The sequence below is a fragment of the Aphidius gifuensis genome, linkage group LG4 (genome assembly GCF_014905175.1).
Source record: "Aphidius gifuensis isolate YNYX2018 linkage group LG4, ASM1490517v1, whole genome shotgun sequence".
Lineage (NCBI taxonomy): Eukaryota > Metazoa > Arthropoda > Insecta > Hymenoptera > Braconidae > Aphidius > Aphidius gifuensis.
In genome coordinates, this window is record NC_057791.1 from 15,424,270 (window position 1) to 15,448,083 (window position 23,814).

Genomic DNA, 23,814 nt, shown 5'->3' on the forward strand with positions numbered 1-23,814 from the left:
TTTAATTATAATTGCATTTTTTGTCAACTGATTTTCTTTTTTTTTTCTTTTTTTTTTTATTAATCAATTAAAATTTAATAATACTAAAACAAAAAAAGTTATTTTTGATTGGATTGACTTTTTTACTTGTTAACATTCAAGTAAATATTTTTTGATTGTCCACAAATCCTTTTTTTTTTTTTTTTTTTCTTCAGCATATATATTTGGCATTTAAATTTCTATACGACTTGAAATTTCTACAGTAATTAATACATTGGTCTCTTTTATAAAAACAAAATTCAATTATTTTTTTGGCACTATAAAGAATTAATCTTAAATTAATATACATTTGTATTTAATAAATTATTAACATTACTAAATTCTCACACTCACAAAAATTTGATACTAAAAAATGAGAGATGAATAAAATAATTGATACAACTTATGTTTCATCTGTTCGATTTAATAAATAATCAAGATCATGTGAAATAGCATCAAGCATTCCAGTTGTTTCACAATCAGTTATTGTTATTTCTGGATTTTTTTCTTCACCATCTGGCTGTTTACGTTCACCAGTTGTTGCAATATCAGGTATAATATTAACATGATCACGTTTAACTTCAATTTTATTTAATAATTCAATTTCATTTTTTGTTGCTAATGTTACATCAGGCATTGAATTTATTCCCATACGTGATTCAACATCAACACTACAAAGTACAACTGCTGAACATTCTGCTTGTAACATTGATGAATTACAAGTTTGTACTTCTCTTGATCCAACAAATACTGTATGATCCCAATTATTACTATTTGATCTTGACGTAACATTATAAAATTCTTGACCACAATTTGATGGTCTTGCAAGTGTAGTACCACTATCAATTGTACTATTATAATTATCAAGATTAATATCATCATTTTTATCTTTTAAATATCTATTTGATAATGTTGATGTTGATGATGATGTTGGTGGTGGTAGTGGTGCAGGTGGTTGTTGTATTAATGATGTATTAACATATGTACCTGGTAATTGATTAACACAATTTCTAACATCAATACCACCAATTGCAATTCCTCTTGTCTCCATATAACCAGGTAAATTTAATAATATTCCTTGTTGTCCACAATCATTATCTATATCTTTTTTTGAGCATATTTTATTTGTATCTGTTTTAATATTTTCATTATTATCATCATCACCATTACTATTATTTGTAAATCTTTGTAATATTGGTGCAATAAATAATATTTCATTTTTTCCAATGAATATAATTAAATTAATAAAACCAAGTATTATTGTAAATGTACTAAATATATAATGCCAAATAATATTATCTGAATTAATATAAAATATTGATGATCCAATAACAATAATTAAACATGTTAATATTAAACCAGATTGATCAAGTATTTTAATTTTTTTTTTAATAATTTCTTTTTTAATAATATTTTGTTTTATTAATAAATGTGCTTTAACATAACCACCAGTATAAATTAATATAAATATTGATAACATTGTTAATACACAACTTATAAATATATTATAAACACCACTACCAAATATTAACCACCATGAATTATGTGTCCATCCAGTTGATTTATGTGATAATTCAGTTATTAATATACAAATTATTGGTAAACCAGTTATAACTGATATAACAGTTGGTTGAAAATTTTTACCTAGTTTTAATTGTGTTAAATCAGCATAAATAATTAATGCTTGTGATATTGGTGATGACATACCAATTAATAGAAATGTTTCTAAGAAAACAGCAATTATTGAATATTGTTGTTTATCTGTTATTTTAAAATATATTGAATATATAAATAAAATCATTGCACCAATAAATGCTACTGAACATTGTAATTTTAAAAAATTTAACCATGTACGATATTTAATAATATATCCAATTATTATTAATAATGTTATTGTACATTGTATTAAACATAAAAAACAACCAAGTAATATTAAAAATGTTGTTTTTTCAATTTTAGCTAATATAACACGTACAGCTCTTGATTTTAAAAATACAGCAAATGTACCATAACTATGACATATACATTTTGTTGTACCATCTTCTGGTATTATAATTGTTTTACAATAATCTAAATTCCATATACCATAATTATCCACAATACCACATGATATATTCCATGATGATGTTATGTTATTTATATTTTTCATTATTAATTCAATTTGAATATTATTTTTTGTTATTTTATCAATCATAATTGTTACAACATGTGAATTAAAATGATACTCAAGATCAGTACCATCTTCAAGTTCTTTAACAAAAGTCGTTGGCATAAATTGTGTTATATTTTTATAAACAATTACCATAAGATTCATTGTTTTATCTTTATTCATTGATGATTGTAATTGACGAATTGTTATCTTGTCATTGTACCAATGTGGATACCTTGAACAATCATTAATTATAAATAGAATTTTAAAAATATTTATCAATTGTTTACTTACATATAGGCATCTGCTGGTAATTGATATAATAACTCATCATTGTTGGTTTGATTAAATGAATGTATGTCAATAACTGTTGATGACAAAGCAATATGTTTATGTGAATCTGGTAATTTTTTAGCTAAATATTCTAAATTTCTTTGTGTTAATTGTTGAAGTATTGATTGTTTGTTATTTATGAATATTGAATTTCTATCACTGAGAATTTTATTAATTATTTTTATCATTGAATCAGCTGAATCATAGAGATCATACAATTCACCAATTGAATTTTGATATTCTTCAATTTCAATAAGTATACTCAATATTCTATCACCTTCACCAGGATAAAGTGATAGTTTACGTGATCTTAAAACTTCCCAAAATGCAATTATTGTTTCTGATCCTGTTGTATTTTGATAACCAAGTGTTAAACTTTGAAACTGTAATTTATTAAAAGCAGTATAAATCATAGATCATTGTTAATTATTTTTGTTATATTTACATTTGTGTATGGTGATATAAATTGTTGATATAAACATTCAGAAAAATCTGGTATTTGCCAAACAGATGTAGTTGCATCTTTCATTGAACAAAGTCTTGATACATGTGAACCAACAAAATGCTGAGGACAATCTAATAAACTTTCTGTACCTGGTCCAGTATCTGGCCAGCGTAAACCCCAGCTAATTTCATTTGTACAAATTGGTATCATAGTTTTATTTACCACTTCAACACGAACGGACATTGATTTATGAGCTACATTGCATGTATAAATTGCTGATTTCTAAATGAACAAAAAAAAAACAATTTAAAGCTATAAAATAATAAATTAAAATGATTAATCAATGTATTGTATTATTTATTTAAAAATAGACATGTCAATTTGTGATAAATGTTTGTCTATATTTATAAATTTCTTTGAAATATATTTTACTTTGGAGAAAAAAAAAAAGATAGAAATATTAGTTTAATTAGTTTAAACTTACTTGAGCATTTATTATTTTTAAAATACTTCCAGCTGGATAAAGATCTTCCCAAACTTGACTACCAGGTTCAAGTTTAACTAGTGCTCGATTTTTAGTCCAGCCAAAACCAATTCCTAGACTTTTCATATTTGGAGTTATACATAATAATTGTAAATCATTTCCTTTTTCGATTGTTGCTGTTCGAGGAACAACTTTAACCTGTTGATTATATAAATAATAATGATAATTTAAAATTATTTTAAATAATTAAATAGTATTATCAGTTACCTCTGGTTGATCTCGTACATCAATATAAATACTTTTACATTGTTGAGAACCCCAATCAATTGCCTGACAAGTGTATTGACCGGAATCTAATAATGTTGCTTTTTCAATTGTTAAAATTGATGAGTAAATATCTGATCCATCATTTGGCATATTTTTATACCATATTTCACGATATGTTTTACTCATGTTAATGAGCATATTGTCCTTGTACCAGGTGAATTTTAATCCATCACTACCCTGGGCAGTGCAGGATAAGACAAATTCATTTCCAAGACGAACTTCACGTCCAACGACATCTAGGCTCTGTTTTAAAATTCATTATTAAATAATTATTCATGATAATCTTATTGAATAATATACCTGAAGTCGCAATGATGGCTTTTTTTGAAATGTAAAATATGTTGACTCAAAAGTAAAATCATTTAAACGTTTTCGTTGAACAAGACGATTCAATGACTCACGAATTTTATCTCCATCATTTGATGTTCCAAAAAAATTAAATGTTACCTCTGAAGTTGGTCTGTTTTGTCAAGAAAAAAATGAACAATAATTTTTTTTAAATTATTTATTTAGCAAATTTAAATTGTTTTTTTTTTTCTATTACTAACTTACGTTATACTTAGAATTTTTAAATCTTCAATCGAGCCAATATTTGAGTTCCTCAAATGTTTTGCAAGCTGTTAAAATTATACAACAATAATCAATATTTTATAATTGAAAAATAAATCAATAAATAAGACAGGATTAAAGGTATAAATAAATTTAAAAAAAGAACAATAATTTTTTATTTAAAAAAAAAAAAATAATGGTTTTATTATCATTAAGTATTTACACAAAGTTTGTACAATTATTTGATAATTTTTTTTTTATCATTTCAACAGTTTTTGATAATTTTTTAAAAATCATTTTAACAGTTTTTGTGATTTTTTTTTTTTATTTTGTTTTTTAATAAATCATGATCTGTTTGGATCAGATTTTATTACAAGTTATTTTGAGAATTATATCTCGAACAATTGAATTATTTAAAAAATAAAAAAATAAATAATTCATGAAATTTTTCTATTGATAACAATCCACTCAACATTGAACATCATAATTATCATTTGATAAGACTTTTTCAATTTCTTTTTGATAAATTTTATCAAGTATTTTGATAAAAATTTGTGTAAATCATATCACGAGGAACAAGAACACATGAAAGATCACGTTTATTATAATTATGATTACCAAGTGAAAATTTTAAATCATCAAGTGATATTTTAACAACTTCAATTTGTATTTCACGACAATATGCTTCAAGTAGTGTTATTTGTAAATGACTTGCTGAATCTGTTGATAAATCAATTGGTACAATACAAACACTTCCTTGACATTCACAACCACGTGATGCTAGAACTTGAAGTGTTGGCAATAGACCACATGTTACATCATCTAGATGATTTATTCGTAGTCCATGATCCCATCTAGTTTGTCTGTTAAAAAAAAATATAAATTAATTTTTTTTTTTACTAATGTTAAACTCAATTAATTTACTTTCTTTTTTTTTTCTTAATAGTTTTTTTAGAATAACTTTTAACTGACAACTGATAACGAGCTAGTCATCAGTTTATTTTTTCCAATAAAATAAAATAAAACTCTATTTAAATAATCATAAAAATTAATTTAAAAAATTTTTTATTTCTTACCTGTTTTGGTGTAACATTGTAGAGTTGATCATTTCTAATTTCGGACGAACAATTTCTTTTTTCGAATTCGAAATATTATTACTATCAACTGTCATTGTAATATTTTTTTTCAAATTATTAATTTCACAAATGAAATTCACTTAAAATAAGGATAAAATTATTTCACTTAAATAAATAATTATTTAATCACGTGTAATTTTTATTTCACTTGGGTTATTGAACAATTAATTTACACAATCGAAATTTAAAGACATGCACAGCATATATGAGTATATCGCTGTGCAGTGCTTTCGGACTTGAAGAGAGTGTCTCTTGGCAATGATTCATAGCGGTCTTAGCCAGTCCTTTTTATCAACTATGTCCCCACTTTTTTAATATTTCGACCTCCTCATTACCCTCTTACTCACCTGGTCTACAATCAACAACACACACACTGTCTCAATCAACATATATACAAGATAACAACCGACAAGAATGAACACGTTTTTTCCCTGCCAACAAGGTATTTTATATTGAAACCCTATAATCCTAAATTAATTCCACAATAATTATTAAATTTACCTTAATTATTTTTACAAAAAAAAATGTATTTTTCTATTTTTAAAATTGAGTTAAATATTTATCTTTAAAATTTTATTAATTTACTCTATTTTATAATAAAAAAAATCATTTATTATTAAAATAACAACAGTAATATTAAAAAATATTTTTTTTTTTTATTTAAAAATGTATTTTATCAATAAAAATGTTTAAAATTTTGATAATTAATTTTTATTTCAATCATAATCAAGTGGGCTATGAGTTGCACCATTTCGTGCAACACCAAATTTTAGTTTAAAAATAATTTCTTTTCTCATTTTTTATGTATAATTTGTTGATAGATAAATTAATGTTTAAATTATATTCGAAATACTGTCTATTTTGTTTTATTTCTGGCGAATAAATTATGAGAAAAAAATTGTATGTTTTTAAGATTTATGAATGACTTGGCATTTATTATTTGCAGCTTCATATTTTATTGTATTTTAAGTTAATATTTGCGTTATTATTATGTAAATAATTCATCTTTTGTTTAAAATAAATTTCCATTATTTGTTAGTTAAATTTATATTTTATTTAACTTTGTTATTGAATACCTGGGCAATTCTTTTAGCAACTTTCATCCAACTTTCATCAGCCACAATGAATATTTTTATTAATTAATAATCATTAATTGAAAAATGCATGAAAATATTTTGTTAAATATTTTGTCAAGTCATGTTTGTTGGTTCAAAGTACTTGATAATAATATTCATGTTATGCAAACATATTTATCTTGAAAGTTAAAATTAATATCAATAGATTTTATTGAAAAATGTTGAAGAAAAAGAAATGTTATAATTGCAGGTATTTTTATAGTTTAATTAATTGATTTTATAATTTATAAATTTTTAGAAACGTCATTGGCAAAACCCAGTTGATGTTTTAATTCAATTTTAATGAAAAAAAAAAAATAAAAAATACTGGGAAAAAATAGTATTAGTTATTTATGAACACTGTTATCTTTTTAAAAAAAACGAAAATAACTTTATCAATTATAGATAGTGTTTGTGTGGGTTTGTGTTATTTCCAGTGGCAAAATAAAATACCAAAAAAGATAATCTACAATTTTTATTTTAAATTTTGTTTAGTAATTTAAAAAAAAATATATTTTTATTAATAACAACCTATTATTCTTTTATTTTTAAACAAACAACTATAATTTGTTTTTTTATATTTAAAAAAAAATTTATTTAATGTTTTTTTTTAAATTTTTTTACTTAAAAAATTCGTCATTTATTTATGTTTTTCTATTCATAAATATATTTCCAAAGATAAATACTGAGAGATTATTTGCTCATTGGAAAATTTAAATTTCAAAAACATGATTATAGAACAATGTCGATATCTTATCAATAATTTATTCCAAGAAAAACCAATTGAGATTGTTGAAAAAAAAAACCATGTTTCGTTGAGATTAACAAAACATATCTTGAAAAAAATCTCCAAACTATTTTCTTTGTACACTGTAAAAAATTCATTGATATTTAAAAAATTAATTAACAATTGTTATCCTAATTGGCGAGGTCTAAATTTACATAGAAATTTCATGAAAATTGCTGTTAATATTAGCAGTTTTATCAGTCTCATTGAGAAGATTTTTCAATTTCGATTAAAAAAATAACTTGAAAATGAAAGTGTTTAGAAAAATCTACTTTGCTTGGATGTTTTAATTTAAAAATAAAAAAAATAAGATAATTTTTTCTATAATTATAATTGTTCTTGATAATTTACTTTGCATCAGTTATAATTAATGTTATCATTTCGATATTATTTAACAAGTTGATTTTATCTTTTAAAAATAAAAAAAAATACGTCGATCCGGAATCGCAATGTGGTTGTATTTCGTCGTCAGATTAACGTTGGAATTCCCAGCATGGTTAAAAATTATAATCATTATGAAAAAGTTGTGCGTCAGTGAAAGGAGTTTGTGTGTTTTCAAAGAATTTATACATATACGCATGTTTTATTACGTACATATACTCGACCTACATTCCCATCTTTACCAAAAAATAAAAAAAAAAATTGATACATCCTCTTTCTTATTATTGAACGATAAGTTTTAGTTTTATTAATTTTTTTTATAGTCTCATCTCTGAATTGAATCAATACACTTAAACTTGCTCTTGCGCAGAATAAAAATTAAATAATCCTATTGTTTTAAATGAAAATTAAAAATATATAAAATAATAATATTTAAAAAGAAAAAAAAATATTTTGCATATTTAGAGATGTTTGACTGTATTTTTTTTTAATATTTATATAATTAATTATAAATTTTTATGTGACTTTTATCACGTTCACGTACGTTTCTCCTATTATAAAAACGAGAAATGAAGTCTCGTTTCGATTCATTTAATTGGTTCTCGCAACAATATTTCATTTGTTATTAAATTATGCTAAAAATTGTTAACAATTTAATTTGAAGTTTAAATTAATCAATAAGTATTGACTAATTAATAATAATCATTAGTTTTTTTTTTTTAATTAAAAATGTTTAGCAGTTTAATATAAACATTGATTGATTTAAACTTCAAACTTAATAAAAGATTTAAATTGAACTGTTAAACATTTGTAATTGAAAAAAGAAATAAAAAAAAAAGAAAATAAAAATGGATAAAGGTAAGTGGCAGTAATCTCGTTGTTTGCTACGTTTACCTGCTATTGATTATGTCCAAAACAAAAAAAATATAGTTGTTTTCTGAAAACAATCTTTAAGAAAAAACATGAAAAAAATCACAGAGTATTACTATATGTATAATAAAAAAAAATTTCGTTACATAATTTAAAACAATAAAACTAAAATAAATTATATTCCATATTATTTTAATAACTATATTATGTACACTGTAACAATGCGTACGTGTGTTGTAAATTAAAAAAAAAAAAAGCAGATGATATTATTGAAAATAAACTTTAGGTGGAAAAAGGTTGGAGTAATAGCGGAGAAATATTTTCACCAGAGTTATACATAAATTTCTCCGCCATTTCTCCAAGCATGGGTCATTTTCGAAAAAAAGTAGCGAAATGACGGAGAACTATTTCCAACAGATTGATTAAGACTTTTTTTAATTAATGTAATATTAATCCAAAGCTTTTTTTTACTGGAGTTTAAAAAATGTTAAAAACAAGTCGATAAAAAGATTTATTTTTCTATAAAAATATAAAAAATATAAATTATTATTTGCTGATATAAAATTTTGTAGATGATAATTATTATTATTTTATATATTATAAATTTTTTTGAATAAAATTTTCATGATAATTTTGATAACGAAGATAACATGTAAAAATCGAAATAAATTAACGTAATATATCACTGAGTATTTGTCTGGTCATTTGAGTATTAAAAGAGTGTGAATAAATGTAGTATTACAAGGTCATAATACAGACAACGATGCTGATTCACTTGCTCGTCTATTCACTATCTAACTGATTATGTATTATTATTTATTACATAAGCACATGTCAATGTACGGTCAAGTTTATTTATAAAATTCATTACTATGAAGTATGATTCATTCATTCTGACTCGTTTCGATTGGCTATACTCAAACTATCGTTATTTCTAAACGAAAAAAGTAGCTTAATTTAATTACAATAATTATTAATTAATAAATATAAATAATTAATAATTATTAATTTTAATATTTATATTTTTCAATCAACTTTTTCTGTATATAGATAGAAAAAATAAACACAGCCACAAAAAATGTCTCCAAGAAATATTCGTTTTTAAAAGGATTAAAATTTTTTTAAAAATATTTTTTGTATTAGAAATTTGTTGACTTGATAATGCACATAAAAAAATAGATCAAAATATTTTTTTAAATATATAGAATTTTAATTTTTTTACTCACCTGTTTACGTAGAAGATTTTCCATAGAACCAGCTTGACTTTTTAAGCCATTTGTTGAATTTGTTAATTTTATTCTAAATTCATATCTCGAACGATCTAAAAAAAATATACAAAATATTAAATACAATTGTTTTGTTTGTTTGTTTATAAATTTTTGATACTCACTGTTGTGAATTTTTATTGGATCTTTACAGTTGCAAGGTCGACGATCTTTTCCATCAAACGAACATTGTAAAATACAATTTGATCCTCCACAATCTAAAATTAATGTATTAAAATATTTTTAAAAAATTATAATTAAAGTATTTGATGTCTTTTTTGTATTTATTATCAATTTATTTACCTGAATTATTGTCATTGATTAGTGGAATTTCACAGTGATCACCTGCAAAATCAGGTGGACATTGACATCTCACTGCTTCAGCTCCAATATGCCTACATAAAATAAAATATACCCAATAAAATTAAAACTTATTTTATTAAATTAATCAACAAATAAACAAAATAATTAAATAAATTACCTGCAAGTTCCTCCATTTCGGCAAATATCATTTTTATTATCACCCATACAAAGTGGTCCAATTGAGCATTTTTCACCTCTAAAATCATCAAAACACCGACAACTAAATTCACTGAAAATAATCAAATAATTAATATTAAATAATGCCCTAATAAAATTATTAATTATAATTATATTCAAGTATTAACAACCTAAAATCATCATCCAGTATACAATCACCAGTAAAAGAACAATCTCTTACTGTACAAGAATTTTCATTAGCTTCATTTTCAGTAACTTCATATGTCATATTAAATCCATAAACATCTAATAAATCATGTAATATTCTCACATGATTACCCTCAAGACGTTCAAGTAAAAATTCAATAACAAGAAATGGTCTGTATGTTTTTATCCAACGATATTCAAATATATTACTTTCTGTTATTTCTTTGATAACTGTTTCACCAAAATTTGTCGTTTCAGATTCATAATATGCATATTCAGTAAATTTTAAACCTTTATTAACATATAATTGTGTTAAATAAACAATTATTGAACCATTACCAAATGGTAAATTTGATGCATCAATTATCCAATGACATTTTATTGGTACATTAAATATATTTGGAAAATTTGGTGTATTTATTATTCCTTTTTGTGATGTTAAATGACCACCACAATTTTCAGCAATAACAACATTTGTTATTGCTTTTATAATAACAAATAATATTATTATTGAAAATCCAAATTTTATTTCTGCAACCATTATCTGTTGAACAACCAACAAAACATTTATTAAACAATTTTTTTTAAATATAAATTTGTAATTTTTTTCATCCACAAAATTTACAGTTAATATAACAATTATATATAATTATTTACTCACGTCATTTTTCTTGATTAATCAACAATTAATTAAATATTAATTTTATAAAATTAAATAATATTTATAATTCATTTTTTTGCCAATTATTAAATTAATTTTTGCCATTATTACGAATTTTTTAAAAAACAGTTTCGTTGATTATTTATTTATTGTTTATTTATAATTTAACAATAATATTATTATTAATTATTTATATATTCAAAATTAATTGACTTGAATTATTTGTTTTTTTTTTTTTCATTGTTCGTTATGGTCCAGCAACGTTGTGTGTATTTTATCAACTGATAAAACTCAATATAAAAAAAAAAAGGCACAATATTTTTAATAATTATTTTTTTGTTGTTATAATTATGTTATTGTTTATGTTATGATTTAATTGGTTAATGATGAGGTCAAACTTTGAATAAACAGAGAAATAAAAAGAATATATTTATGTGGCTGGGCGTCAGCTTCTTCTGCTTGCTTTTGCTGCAATTATATTTTGCGCACCCTCATTCGCGCTGCTCACCAGCCCTACTTTTATTATTATTTATAACTTATTAATAATTAATTTATTGTTTCCAATTGAAACAAGGGGGATGCTAGTTTATACACTCAGCTTTTCCCAGGTCCAAATTGTGTGCCTAGATGATGATATTTTCTATCGAAAAATAATTTTTCGATTCTTCATTTCTTCATAGTAACTACCAAGTGATTTCGAATTTTTAATAAATAAAAATGATAGCAATTTTAATTAAAAATTGTAAAACAAATAATAAATTTTCTTTTGATAAAACATTGCAATTTTTAAATAAAAACAATAACAAATACATTTGATAAAAAAAATGAAATTTGATACTGTAGTCTAATCATGAGCAAAGTTCAATATAATTTTGATACAATATATATTTATGAACTACAAAGTCAATGAACGTCTGAAGTTACAATAAACCATGGTGCACAATCATCTCTGATAAGAGAAAATATAAATAAATAAAATGAATAAAATAAAATTTATTTGATAAATATTTTATTCATATATATTATCATTTATCTTCTATAATAATTTATACATATTTTTTTATCTATATAACTCTTTGATTAAATATTTTAAACAATTATTTTACAGAACTCTATTATAATTTATATACAGTCGTAATGACATTGGTAATGGTAGCTGTGATATTTTATTTTTCATATGATAAGAAAATGCATTAATATCAACATTGTGTGAAAATATTTGTGGTGTACGTGTTATTGAATTTGTTGATGTACATGAATTAACATCATTATTACACATACCCTCAGGTATACCCCATTTTGTTTGTGGTTTTATTGTACTTGTTGACCAATCCATTAATGGACAACTACCCTCATCATCACTATCATTCCATGAATTTTTAATATCATTATTTATAATTTTATTTAATAATTCATCTTTTTTATCATAATCATCATGATCATCTTCACTGTCATTAAAACTTGAATTAACAGATAATAATATTCTTTTTTTTTTATCATTATTTATTGTTGTATTATTTGTATTTGATTGGCCAGCAATTGATTCATATTGTTCATGTAAATTATTAATATTATTACATTTTATATTATTTGTATCATTTAAAGAATTATCAGACTCAATTTTATCTGTATTATCATTTAATCTGTCTGTTGTTTCATCAATTGGTGATGTATCATCATTTTGCGTTGTTTGAATATATTCATTTGTAATACGTACTGAATCATTGTCTAATTTAAGATAACCATGATCATCTAGCATTCTTGATTTTTTAGGTGTATCATTTGGACTTTCTTCTTCATCATCACTATCATCACTCAATGAATATATAAATTTACGATTTTTAGTTTTAGTTAATTGACAATTTCTTGATTTTTGTTGTCTTGGTTCAATTGAATCCAATGAATCATCATCAACATCACTGTCAATAACATTAAAATAATCAGAATTACATTGTCTTGTTGTTGTTGTTGTTGCTGTTGTTGATGATGTTGTTGTTGTTGTTGATGTTGTAGTGGTTAAATTATTATCATTAGTTGATGATCTTGATGGTGCCATAGCTCTAACAACTTGTAAAGTTGTAACATCTTCATCTGGATGTGCATCAACATAAAGTAAAAGATGTGTTTGACTAGCTTGATCATGTTCATCATCACTCAGTGTTGAATCTGGTCTTTCATAATTTTCATAAAGTGGAACAACATAATGTGGATATGAACGTTGTGGTTGTGTTTTATTTACACCTGATTTTATTGGATCTTTTGTTTCTAATTCTGGATGTTCTAACCATATAGATTTACGTAATTTATTACGTATACTACAACGACAAAGTTCTTGCAATGATAGTGGCTGTGAATAAGCTGTAAATATAAATTATATTATTAATTAAATTATAAATTGAAATCATTAATATTAATGGTTATTACGTAATTGTTGAAGTGATGATTGATCATCAATTTTTGGTAGAATTAATGTTGCAAATGAAACTGGTAGCATTGCTTTGTGTTTCCAATTATCTTCATCAATTCTTTCAATTCTTAAAAGATGATCTTTATATGGCATAACTAATATACCACCAATTTTAACAAATTGCTTGATAAATAATTCAAAATTTTCTGGACATGCTGCACCACAATATACACGATCATATTGACGATTTTGTTCCAAATTTAAACAACTTCCTGTGTCAATAATAATCAATCAATAATAAAGTATATTTTTAGTACTAATAATCTTACATACCATGAATAAAAACTGGCTCACAAAAATCAAATTCATCTAGAGCCAATGATTTTTGTTTAAATTCATCAAGTTTTTCATAAGCATAATCAAGACAATCTTTATTTATTTCTACACCATGATTAGTACCATGATGATCTAAAAAAATTATCAGACAATTATTAACAAATACTTTAGCTTTTTTAATTTATGATAACTCACTGAGTATTAATCCAACCATAGTTGATAAATATCCAGTGCCTGATCCTAAATTTAGAAAACTTAATCCAGGCTCAAGTGAAAGACCTTCCATGACTTTGCTATAAACACATGGTGCTGAAAGATGTATATTACCAACTTTCCATGATAAATCTTTGTATGCAACATCTCGATGTGATGGAAATACATAATCACCTGTTAAAATAATTTTTAATTATTAATTTTATATATAATTCATTAGAAATTATTCATTCACCTCTATCAACAGCTCGAAATACTCGTTCAACTGTTTTTGTTTTTATGTATCCTAGAATTCTAAGTGCATCAATTAATTCATCATTATTTTCAGAACTACATATAACGTTCCCCATGCCTAAAAAAATATAATAAAATAAATCAATAATTAATTTAATTAATCATTTTTAATATTTCATTTTTTTTTCTAGTAGAAATTTCGATAAAATGGATGACAAATTTCGATTAATAAATAACAAAAGTTAATTAAAAAATATTAATAATAATTAATAATTAATAACGTACTTATTAGATTGTGTAATATTGTTATTAAATTTATTTATTCATTTGCGTGACAAAATCCGTTGGCCAGGCGACCTATACACAATCGAAAAAAAAAAAAAAACGAATTGAATTGAATTGTTGACACGCAAAAAGAATAAAAAAACAACAACAACAATAATAGCTTGACACAAATAAGTTTTAAATGAAGTCTTTTTATTTTTTTAAAAATTTTTTCGCGACAAGTTGATACATCAATGACTGTACATGTCATTCGTCAGAATGATTCGACAAGATGTCATTACATCAAATGCAACAACTGACATTTTCGATCAATTTTAATTAATTTTCTTTGACTTAAATAATGAAAAAAAAAAACACAATCATCATCGTGAACTTGTATCAGCTGATGATGGTGCTAAGTGGGGGGAATATTGAGCAGGTTGTAAAAGATAAAAAAAAAAATTTTATAATAATGATAATGCAGTTTGTTTGTGCATCACCGTCTGGTGCTGCTCTAATCAACGAGTGTTGACATTTCGCACTAAAATTTTACTATTGCAATTATTTCTACGAGATAAAAATCATAAAAATTATGAAAAATTGACATGTTATTAATTAAATAAAAATATAAATTAATGATTATTTAATTAAATAATATTTTTATTATTGAAAAATATAATTTTTTTAATAAATAATTGACAATTTCTGATTGAATTGTAAAAGTATAAATTAAACATGATTCAAATCGATTTTAATTTCAACAAATTGGCCATTTTGGATATTCTGATTGGATTAAAATAAGCAACCGGGAATACAAACATAGAAAAATTATCTGGCGCACTAAAAAGAGATAAAAAATATATTGCGACTGCGCAAACTCATTGTAGTATTCTATACTTTTGATGATGGCGACTGACAACTTCAAAACGTGAGTTTATTATGATATTATTAATAATATATATAAAATTTTTTACAATATAATTAATAAAATTTAGTATAAAGCAATTTATTTAGTTATTATCTATCAATTTTAATCATTCATTTGCTCGAAAATTTGATATTACACTAAAATAATTGTTGAAAATCCGGTTAGGTTTTAGACTACATCATCACACTACTTACTAGCTGTTGTAATATATTAAAAAAAAAAAAAAAAAACCAAGGTACTTATGCGTCTATATATAAAAAATTATTTAATAATTATTACATTTAAATATATTTAATTAAGCACAAGTTTGTCATTAACAATTTAGAGTTTAAACATTTTTTTTTTTTTTTTTTTATCTCTCTTTCAAAACAAAGGCTAGATTTGTGTGTTTTTTGATAAAAAAAAAAAATAAATTTTTATCTCAAATTTACCAGGTAATTTACACGAATAGATAAACTACAAAGAAAAAATGAATGCAATATTTTTTAGTTGTTAAATAATAATTTAAATAAAATAGAAAAAAAATATATATTTGAGTTAGCTATCAATGAATTGTTTTTAGAAAATATTAATTTTTTTTTTTTCGATTTCTTCCATTTTAAATGAACGAAAGTAAACCGTTTTTTTTTTTTTTTTATATTGTTAATTTATAAGTTCAGGGTTAAAAATAAAATTTTGTTAAACAATAAAATCGTGATGGTGTTCGTGGAACCAATTTTAGATTGAAAAATAGCTAATCTTTTAATTAATTATCTCTAAAATAGTAATGTCATATGATTGAGAAGTAAAAAAGTCATAAAATTTTAGTCATCTACTAAAAACTAGATACATATTTAGACTGTATCAATGAAAATCATTTGTATAAAAAAATTTTAAAGGTTAGACATGTGCTTAGCCGGCATAATATTAATCCAACAATAAAAATTAAAAGAAATTATAAAATAATTTACTCCAAATGTTAATCATGCGATTTACAATATACATGAGTATATATTTTTTTATCAATGGAATATAATTGTTGTAAACAAGCGACAGGTTTTTCGTGAAATTCCGTTTTAAAGACGAAATATGTCGTCGTTATTCTCAACTGTAATTAACACGTTGAGTCGTTGACCAATAACACAACGATGTCAATATGACGTCAGTTAAAATAACGACAAATCATTGGCTAATACTCTGATCCAAAAGAAATAAAAAATTAAGGCTAGTTTTTATGTTTTCACCAGCGACAATTTCAACCCAACAACTATAATTTTTTTAACACACGTTATGCCACTAAAGCACACACAAAAGTTTTATTATAAATTTTTTTTTTAATAAATAAATACAAGTATATTAACAATAATCAATTAATTATTAATTATTATTTATATTAGAAATTTATAACAATTTTTAAACAGTGTAAGCATTGCTTTTTTTTAACTATCTTTTTATGTTTTTTTCTACAAATAATTTAAAACTAAAAATATCATGTAAATTTACTCCAGTATAGGTATATCTATGTTTTTTTTTTTTTTTAATTTTTATTTCAATATACAGCTTTTCATTTGTGTTTTTTTTTTTTTTATTTGTTTTTTTTCTCCGATGAAATTGTGTCGTTAGAAACACCACGTTAGAATTATTGTGAATTTTTTTTTTTCTATTGAAAGTGTGACTGACTTCTCAATGACTCATTTTTTTAATATTAATTTTATAAGTTTGAGTATTTGTGTGTGTTAGATTCAAAATTACAAGTGTATATTTTTTATAGAAAATTGAATATAATACTGTCATTTTTTTTAGTTAACTCGATACCCAAGATAAATATTTCGTGAAATTTATAATCTGATAAAGAAATACAAAAAAAAAAAATAAAACAAAAAATAAATGTTGGTTGTCAGTGTATGTAGAATAAATTTATAACGTCTTGTCTGTAATCTCAAACTATTCACATCTTATCTTACATAAGTACAAAAAAAACAATCAATATAATTTTAATATTCTATTACAAAAAAAAAAACCCAGATAAATTAATTATTAATTAAAAAAAAACAATAGAAAATATATTTTTTTTAATAATAATAATCGATTGGCGCGTCTTTCAAAATATTATTTATATCTTTCAACGTTTTTTTCTTTTTTTAACTTAAAAATAGTTAAATTATTACCCCTTTTTTTATATCTTGTTTATCGATAATATAATTTTAAAATGTTTCTATTGATGTGCATGCTGTAATGGTACGTGTTGTTTGCTTTTTTTTATTTCGAAAAGTCATTGTTCTGTTTTTCGTTTATTTTTTTAATTGTGTTTTATTTTTCTTGTATGAAATTAGTTTATAAATTAATTTCGTTGCAATTGTTGGTTAATTTAAATATGTATTTTGTTGATAGGATGAATAATAACGATACTGTTGTTGTTGAAGAGAGTGGTGAGATAAATCACATTGATAATCAGCCAAATGAAAATTCAAGTAGACATGTGTCACCATTGATATATACTCAATCGGGTAAATCATGTCCTAGTCAATCAATAGCAACAGCTCGAAAATTACTACCAACATCAGCAACAATAATTAGTCCTGATAGTTCTGCTGTAACATTGTTTGTTGGGCATGCACTTGCTGGTGCATTAACAACATCATCACCAACAACACCAGGACAAAAACCTATTCTTTCCAGAAAACAAACACCCCAAATTATTCATACAACAACAGCTGTACTATCAACAGCACCAGCAGCAGCAATAGCAACGACAACAGCAACACAAATTAATCAAAATCAAACTGTTAAACATGGTATTTCAACAGTTGCTCTTAAACCAACAATACCACATGAATCTGTTGTTTTTCCAGCAGGTAATTTATTAATTTTATAAATTTATTAAATGTTTATTCAACTAATATTATTATTAATTTAATTAACAGGCACGATTCCAGTTGGTCAAATACTTAAACAAAAAATAATTACTCCAATGTTACCTCAAATTGGTCAAACTTCAACTAGTAATAATTTACAGCCACAAAATCCAATAACAAATATAATATTACCACAACAACAAATACAACAGCTACAACAACAACAACAACTACAACATCAATTTCAACAACAACTACAACTACAACAGCAACGACTACAACAATTACAACAACAACATTTACATCAACAACAACAACAACAACATTCACAGCCACAAAATTTATTAAATAATATACAATTTAAGCACACTCCAGTTATCAGTGATACCATCAAAAATTTAAGTCCAGGTAAATTAAATACATCATAAAATAATTAATTAACTATTTTTTGAATAATATAATATATCATTTTAATTTTTAATATTATTTTACAGTACTAAAAGAATCTACAACAACAAATTCAACTCAAAATCCTCCACCACTTCATCCAATATCAAGAATGAGTCTATTAAATCAAATAAAAAGTAACACAGAAAGTTTAAAATGTGATTATCCAGGTGCTGTTTTAACGAGAATTCCAAGAAAAGAAGAACCAGAAAAACGTAGAAGAACAATAAGTAATATATTATCACGTAATCGTGATAAAACATTGAAAAATCAACAATTTATAAATTCAATTGATATTGAACCAGATAAAAAGAAAAAAATTAAAAAACAAAAATTAACACATACATTAGATATAAATAATTGTACAATTATTAATTCAGATAATAATGATACAGATCAACAAAAAATAATTAAAAATAATGATGATATAACATTGATAAAAATTGTACAAAATGACAATGATGTTATTCAAAATTTAAATAAATCTGATGATCGAGCAATGGAGATAGTTGAAGAATCAACAAGTCATAATAATGATGTGTCTAATGATAAAATTACAAAAGTAATTGAAACAAATACAAATGGAAAAATTAATGATGAAAGTAATGATAATATAACTAATGGAAATCATTCAGTTGAATTAAATATTGATTCACCAAAAAATAATAATTGGAAAGATGGTGTTGGTACACTTCTTGGTACTTCAATCAAGGTGAGAATTAAAAATTTTTTTTGTTTATTTTTTAATAATAAATTATGTAAAATGATTGATAAATAATAAATGTATTTTTCATTGTAGAATTCATCAACAACAAGTGGTCAAAATGTGGTTGATGTGGAAAATAAATGTGTTAATACAAATGACACTCAAGCTAAGGATAATAATCAAGATGTTAAATTGAATAAAAAGAAAAAAGCTTTACAGCTATATTCATCGGATGATGATAAAAATATATCTGATACTTTTTGTACATGTGAAGGTTGTGGTCTTCATGGTTATCTAGCTGAATTTGAAAGTTTAATATCATGCAGTCCAAAATGCACAGAACAAATTGAAATATCAAAACAACAAAAATTGAGAAAAGAAAAAGATAATATTTTTCAACGTATTAAAAGAAGACGTAAAAAAGAAGAAAAGCAAGCTAAAGAACAACATGATACAAAAGAAAATGATGAAAAAGATTTAACAAATGAAAATGATGATGAACAAGAGTTAAAAGAAAAAGATAATAATAATGATGTTGAAAAATTAAAAGATGCTGATGTTGAAAAAGAAAAAGAAAAATTAAAAAATGCTGGTGTTGAAAAAGAAAAAGAAAAATTAAAAGATGCTGGTGTTGAAAAAGAAAAAGAAAAAGAAAAAGAAAAAGAAAAAGAAAAAGAAAAAGAAAAAGAAAAGGCAAAAGAAAAAGAAACTGATATAAAAAAACGTGAATATAATAAAAAAAAGGATAATGATAAAAAAAAAGATGTTGAAAAAGAAAAATTAAATGATAAAGATAAAGAATTGGAATTAAAAAATGTATATGATTCAATTGAAGAAGTAATTGATAAAGTTGTTGAAGAATCAGTTGAACAAAATAATGATTCAAAATCAGAATCAGATAGTGATACAAAAGACATAATAACAAATGATGATGATGAAAGTCAAAGTGTAGCATCATCTGATAAAAAATATCCATGGCAAAAAGCTAAAAAAGGTTTTTCATGGTCAAAATATCTTGAATATTGTAAAGCAAAAGCAGCACCACAAAGATTATTTAAAGAAACACAACCATATGGTAAAAATTTATTTAAAGTTGGTATGAAACTTGAAGGTATTGATCCAGCACATCCATCACATTATTGTGTATTAACAGTATCAGAAGTTGTTGGTAATCGTATACGTTTACATTTTGATGGTTATCCAGAAAATTTTGATTATTGGGTTAATTGTGATAGTATGGATATATTTCCAGTTGGTTGGTCAGAAAAAAATAATCATCAACTTGATCCACCAAAGGGTTATGTTGCTAGTAATTTTAATTGGAATGCATATTTAAAAACTTGTAAAGCAACAGCAGCACCTAAAAATGCATTTTCAATTAAAAATTTTGCATCAACACCAACAGCATTTCGTGTTGGTATGAAACTTGAAGCTGTTGATAGAAAACATGGTGGTATGATATGTGTTGCAAGTATTGCTGGTGTTATGGATTCACGTATACTTGTACATTTTGATTCATGGGATGAAGTATATGATTATTGGGCTGATGCTAGTTCACCATATATACATCCAGTTGGTTGGTGTCATCAATATGGACATAGTTTAACACCACCAAATAATTATAAAGATCCAAAACAATTTACATGGGATTCATATTTACGTGAAACAAAATCAATTGCAGCACCAAGTAGAGTTTTAAAACAACGTCCACCATGTGGTTTTAAACGTGGTATGAAAATTGAAGCTGTTGATAAAAGAGTACCACAATTAGTACGTGTTGCAACAATTATTGATGTTAAAGATCATACATTAAAAATACATTTTGATGGTTGGCCAGAATCACATGCATATTATGTTGAAGATGATTCATCAGATATACATCCACAAGGTTGGGCATCTAAAACTGGTCATCCACTTGAACCACCATTAACACCAGAAATATTAAGTGAAGCAACTGAATGTGGTACACCTGGTTGTCGTGGTATTGGACATATTAAAGGACCAAGATTTGCTGCACATAATTCACCATCTGGTTGTCCATATTCACCACAAAATTATAAAAAAATTAGAATAACATCTGATAGATTAAATGTTAAACATGAAATTGCTGATTATGATGATGATTCATTAATTAAACATGAAATTAAAATTGAGGGTAGAATTAAAGATAGAAGTGATAGAAGTGAAAGATTTGCAGCAAGAGATGAAAAAATTGCTAAATTAGAAATGGATCTTAAACAAGAATATGATGATGGTTTTTCAGTTAAATATGAATCAACAGAAAATTTAGAAAGGTAAATTAATTGTAAATATATATTTTAAACACGTTTTATTTATTTTTGATTAAATTATCTTTTATTTATTTAGATCTCAAAAATATCATCGTCATCGTAATAACAGTGATGGCGGATCAGACGATGAAGAGCACGTGACTAAAAAAAAACGAAAAAGGTTAGTTAATAAATTTAAAATTGAGCTTTAATATAAATATTGATTTTCGATAAACATAATAATTTAAATTTTCACAGACGACAAGTATCGGAAGAACGTAATTTATCATTATCAAATTCAGTGTCAAGTGATAATTTTACATCTGGTACTTACGCACCAAATATGCCTGATAAACAATTACGTAAAGAATTATATCAAAGTGTTTATAATCCTGGTTATAAACCATTACCAGATGCTCCACATGTTTGGGCAAAACATAGTAATGCATTAAATCGTGTTGTTGCTAAGCAAAACACTAATCCAAGAAGATGGTCAAATGAAGAAGTCATTAAATTTATCCAGGGTGTACCAAATTGTAAAGACATTGGGAGTATTTTTAGAAAGCATGTAAGTAATTTATTATTTATTCAAATGTGTAGATTGTTTTTTTTTAAGAAATTCGACAATTAATTTTATCAATTTGATAAGCAATAATTAATCAATAAATTATTATTCAACAGAGCATTGATGGCGAAGCTTTTTTGATGCTTACACAAGAAGATTTGGTTAAACTTTTGGGTCTTCGATTGGGTCCTGCCATTAAATTGTACAACAGTATTGTACTTCTACGTCGTCGTGTTACATGAGATATCTTTGAAGTATTTTATACACCTCAAAAATTGGTGTACATATAAAATAAATATTAATATATAAGTTTCTAACAACAAAAAAAAAAAAATGAATAAATGAAAAGATATTTTTTTTTTTCATTAAATATTTATCAAAAGTTATTTTCTATAGTGATTAAGTAATCATAGAAAATACTGGTAATAATAATATAACTTAAACTTTCCAAAATTGTTGTTAGAAAAATTTTAAAACAACGTGAATACTTGTGTCCTATTATTATACAATTAAAAAAACAGGAATGGCTTTTTTTTTTTCTCTTGTTTTTTTTTAGGTTTTAATTTTTTTCAATAATAATATTGTAAAAATGTATATAAATATATATAATAAAATTCATAAATATAGATAATTGTTGCATTTTTATTTATTTATTTATATATTAACAAAAATTAAACGTTGACAGGTGTAAAAATTGTTTTTCTTTTTGATTTTCATTGCTGATAATTTGAGGTTTGATCGAAATTTATAATCAATTGTTTGAATACGTAAAAATATAATAATGTAACTATGCATCCAATAGAAATACTGTAAAAGTTGATCCATTTTTTCATTTATTAATAATAATTAATAATGTTTATAAACATTTTTTTATTTATTGACAAAACATGTTTTATTTTTTTATATCCATAATTTGTAGTCAGGATATTTACATCTAGATGGCGACGTTGTTATTGTCCCTATTTTTTTTTTTTTTTTTGGTCATTGACATTTTTAATTTGAATTCAATAAAAGTTGGAATAAATTTTGTCAACTATTATAGGTTCTTGATTTTATAAATAAATATAAATAAAATAATGACAAAAACGGATTGTAAAATTTCAATGATATCCAAAGTTATTCAACGAAGAATTTCAATCGAAAAGATATAAAGTTATTTCTCCGGAAAAAAAAAAATAAGTTTAGAAAAGACATGAGTTTTTTTCTCTGGAGGACACGTATAACCTGAAGGAAATATTTCTCCTACTTTTCTCCTATTTTCCAACTTTTCTATGCTTCTTTAGAGTTTCTCTATGCTCAAAAAACGTAATAAAACATGCAAAACTTGAAAAAAAATAAGATCGAAGAAATTTCCATTGTTCAATGCGGAAAAAAGAACAAGAAAATTCTCCGCCTTGCTTACA

At 24.0% G+C, this 23,814-nt stretch overlaps 4 protein-coding genes across 7 annotated transcripts; 1 reads left to right on the plus strand and 3 right to left on the minus strand.

Moving 5' to 3' along the window:
* Window positions 1-169: 169 nt before the first annotated feature.
* Window positions 170-11,905, minus strand: LOC122855196. 2 transcript variants are annotated; one of them, XM_044156384.1, is made up of 13 exons: window positions 11,208-11,905; window positions 10,531-11,090; window positions 10,341-10,451; window positions 10,163-10,254; window positions 9,985-10,077; window positions 9,821-9,915; window positions 4,309-4,373; window positions 4,057-4,216; window positions 3,715-3,999; window positions 3,430-3,627; window positions 2,946-3,227; window positions 2,462-2,883; window positions 170-2,402 (listed from the first exon to the last, which is right to left on the minus strand). In XM_044156384.1, the coding sequence occupies exons 2-13, from the start codon at window positions 11,085-11,087 to the stop codon at window positions 422-424; spliced, it is 4,341 nt and encodes a 1,446-aa protein (XP_044012319.1). In that variant the 5' UTR covers window positions 11,088-11,090; window positions 11,208-11,905; the 3' UTR covers window positions 170-421. The 2 variants fall into 2 exon arrangements, with proteins under 2 accessions (XP_044012319.1, XP_044012318.1); XM_044156383.1 differs by having other exon boundaries at window positions 3,697-3,999.
* LOC122855198 lies at window positions 4,678-5,922 on the minus strand. The gene is made up of 2 exons (XM_044156387.1): window positions 5,382-5,922; window positions 4,678-5,168 (listed from the first exon to the last, which is right to left on the minus strand). The coding sequence occupies exons 1-2, from the start codon at window positions 5,474-5,476 to the stop codon at window positions 4,838-4,840; spliced, it is 426 nt and encodes a 141-aa protein (XP_044012322.1). The 5' UTR covers window positions 5,477-5,922; the 3' UTR covers window positions 4,678-4,837.
* Window positions 11,906-12,183: 278 nt separating the features above from the next.
* Window positions 12,184-15,075, minus strand: LOC122855197 (protein-L-isoaspartate O-methyltransferase domain-containing protein 1-like). Its single transcript, XM_044156386.1, has 6 exons — window positions 14,683-15,075; window positions 14,399-14,515; window positions 14,146-14,337; window positions 13,948-14,082; window positions 13,632-13,886; window positions 12,184-13,565 (listed from the first exon to the last, which is right to left on the minus strand). Exons 2-6 carry the CDS (start codon window positions 14,511-14,513, stop codon window positions 12,310-12,312), a joined length of 1,953 nt encoding a protein of 650 aa, XP_044012321.1. The 5' UTR covers window positions 14,514-14,515; window positions 14,683-15,075; the 3' UTR covers window positions 12,184-12,309.
* A 383-nt stretch (window positions 15,076-15,458) lies between these two features.
* Window positions 15,459-23,044, plus strand: LOC122855199. Of its 3 annotated transcripts, none has more exons than XM_044156388.1 (8): window positions 15,459-15,589; window positions 17,960-18,423; window positions 18,493-18,831; window positions 18,918-19,582; window positions 19,670-21,870; window positions 21,944-22,027; window positions 22,105-22,414; window positions 22,528-23,044. In XM_044156388.1, exons 1-8 carry the CDS (start codon window positions 15,564-15,566, stop codon window positions 22,651-22,653), a joined length of 4,215 nt encoding a protein of 1,404 aa, XP_044012323.1. In that variant the 5' UTR covers window positions 15,459-15,563; the 3' UTR covers window positions 22,654-23,044. The 3 variants fall into 3 exon arrangements, with proteins under 3 accessions (XP_044012323.1, XP_044012325.1, XP_044012324.1); XM_044156390.1 differs by lacking the exon at window positions 15,459-15,589 and adding an exon at window positions 16,971-16,988 and having other exon boundaries at window positions 22,528-23,043; XM_044156389.1 differs by lacking the exon at window positions 15,459-15,589 and adding an exon at window positions 17,250-17,470 and having other exon boundaries at window positions 22,528-23,043.
* Window positions 23,045-23,814: the final 770 nt, after the last annotated feature.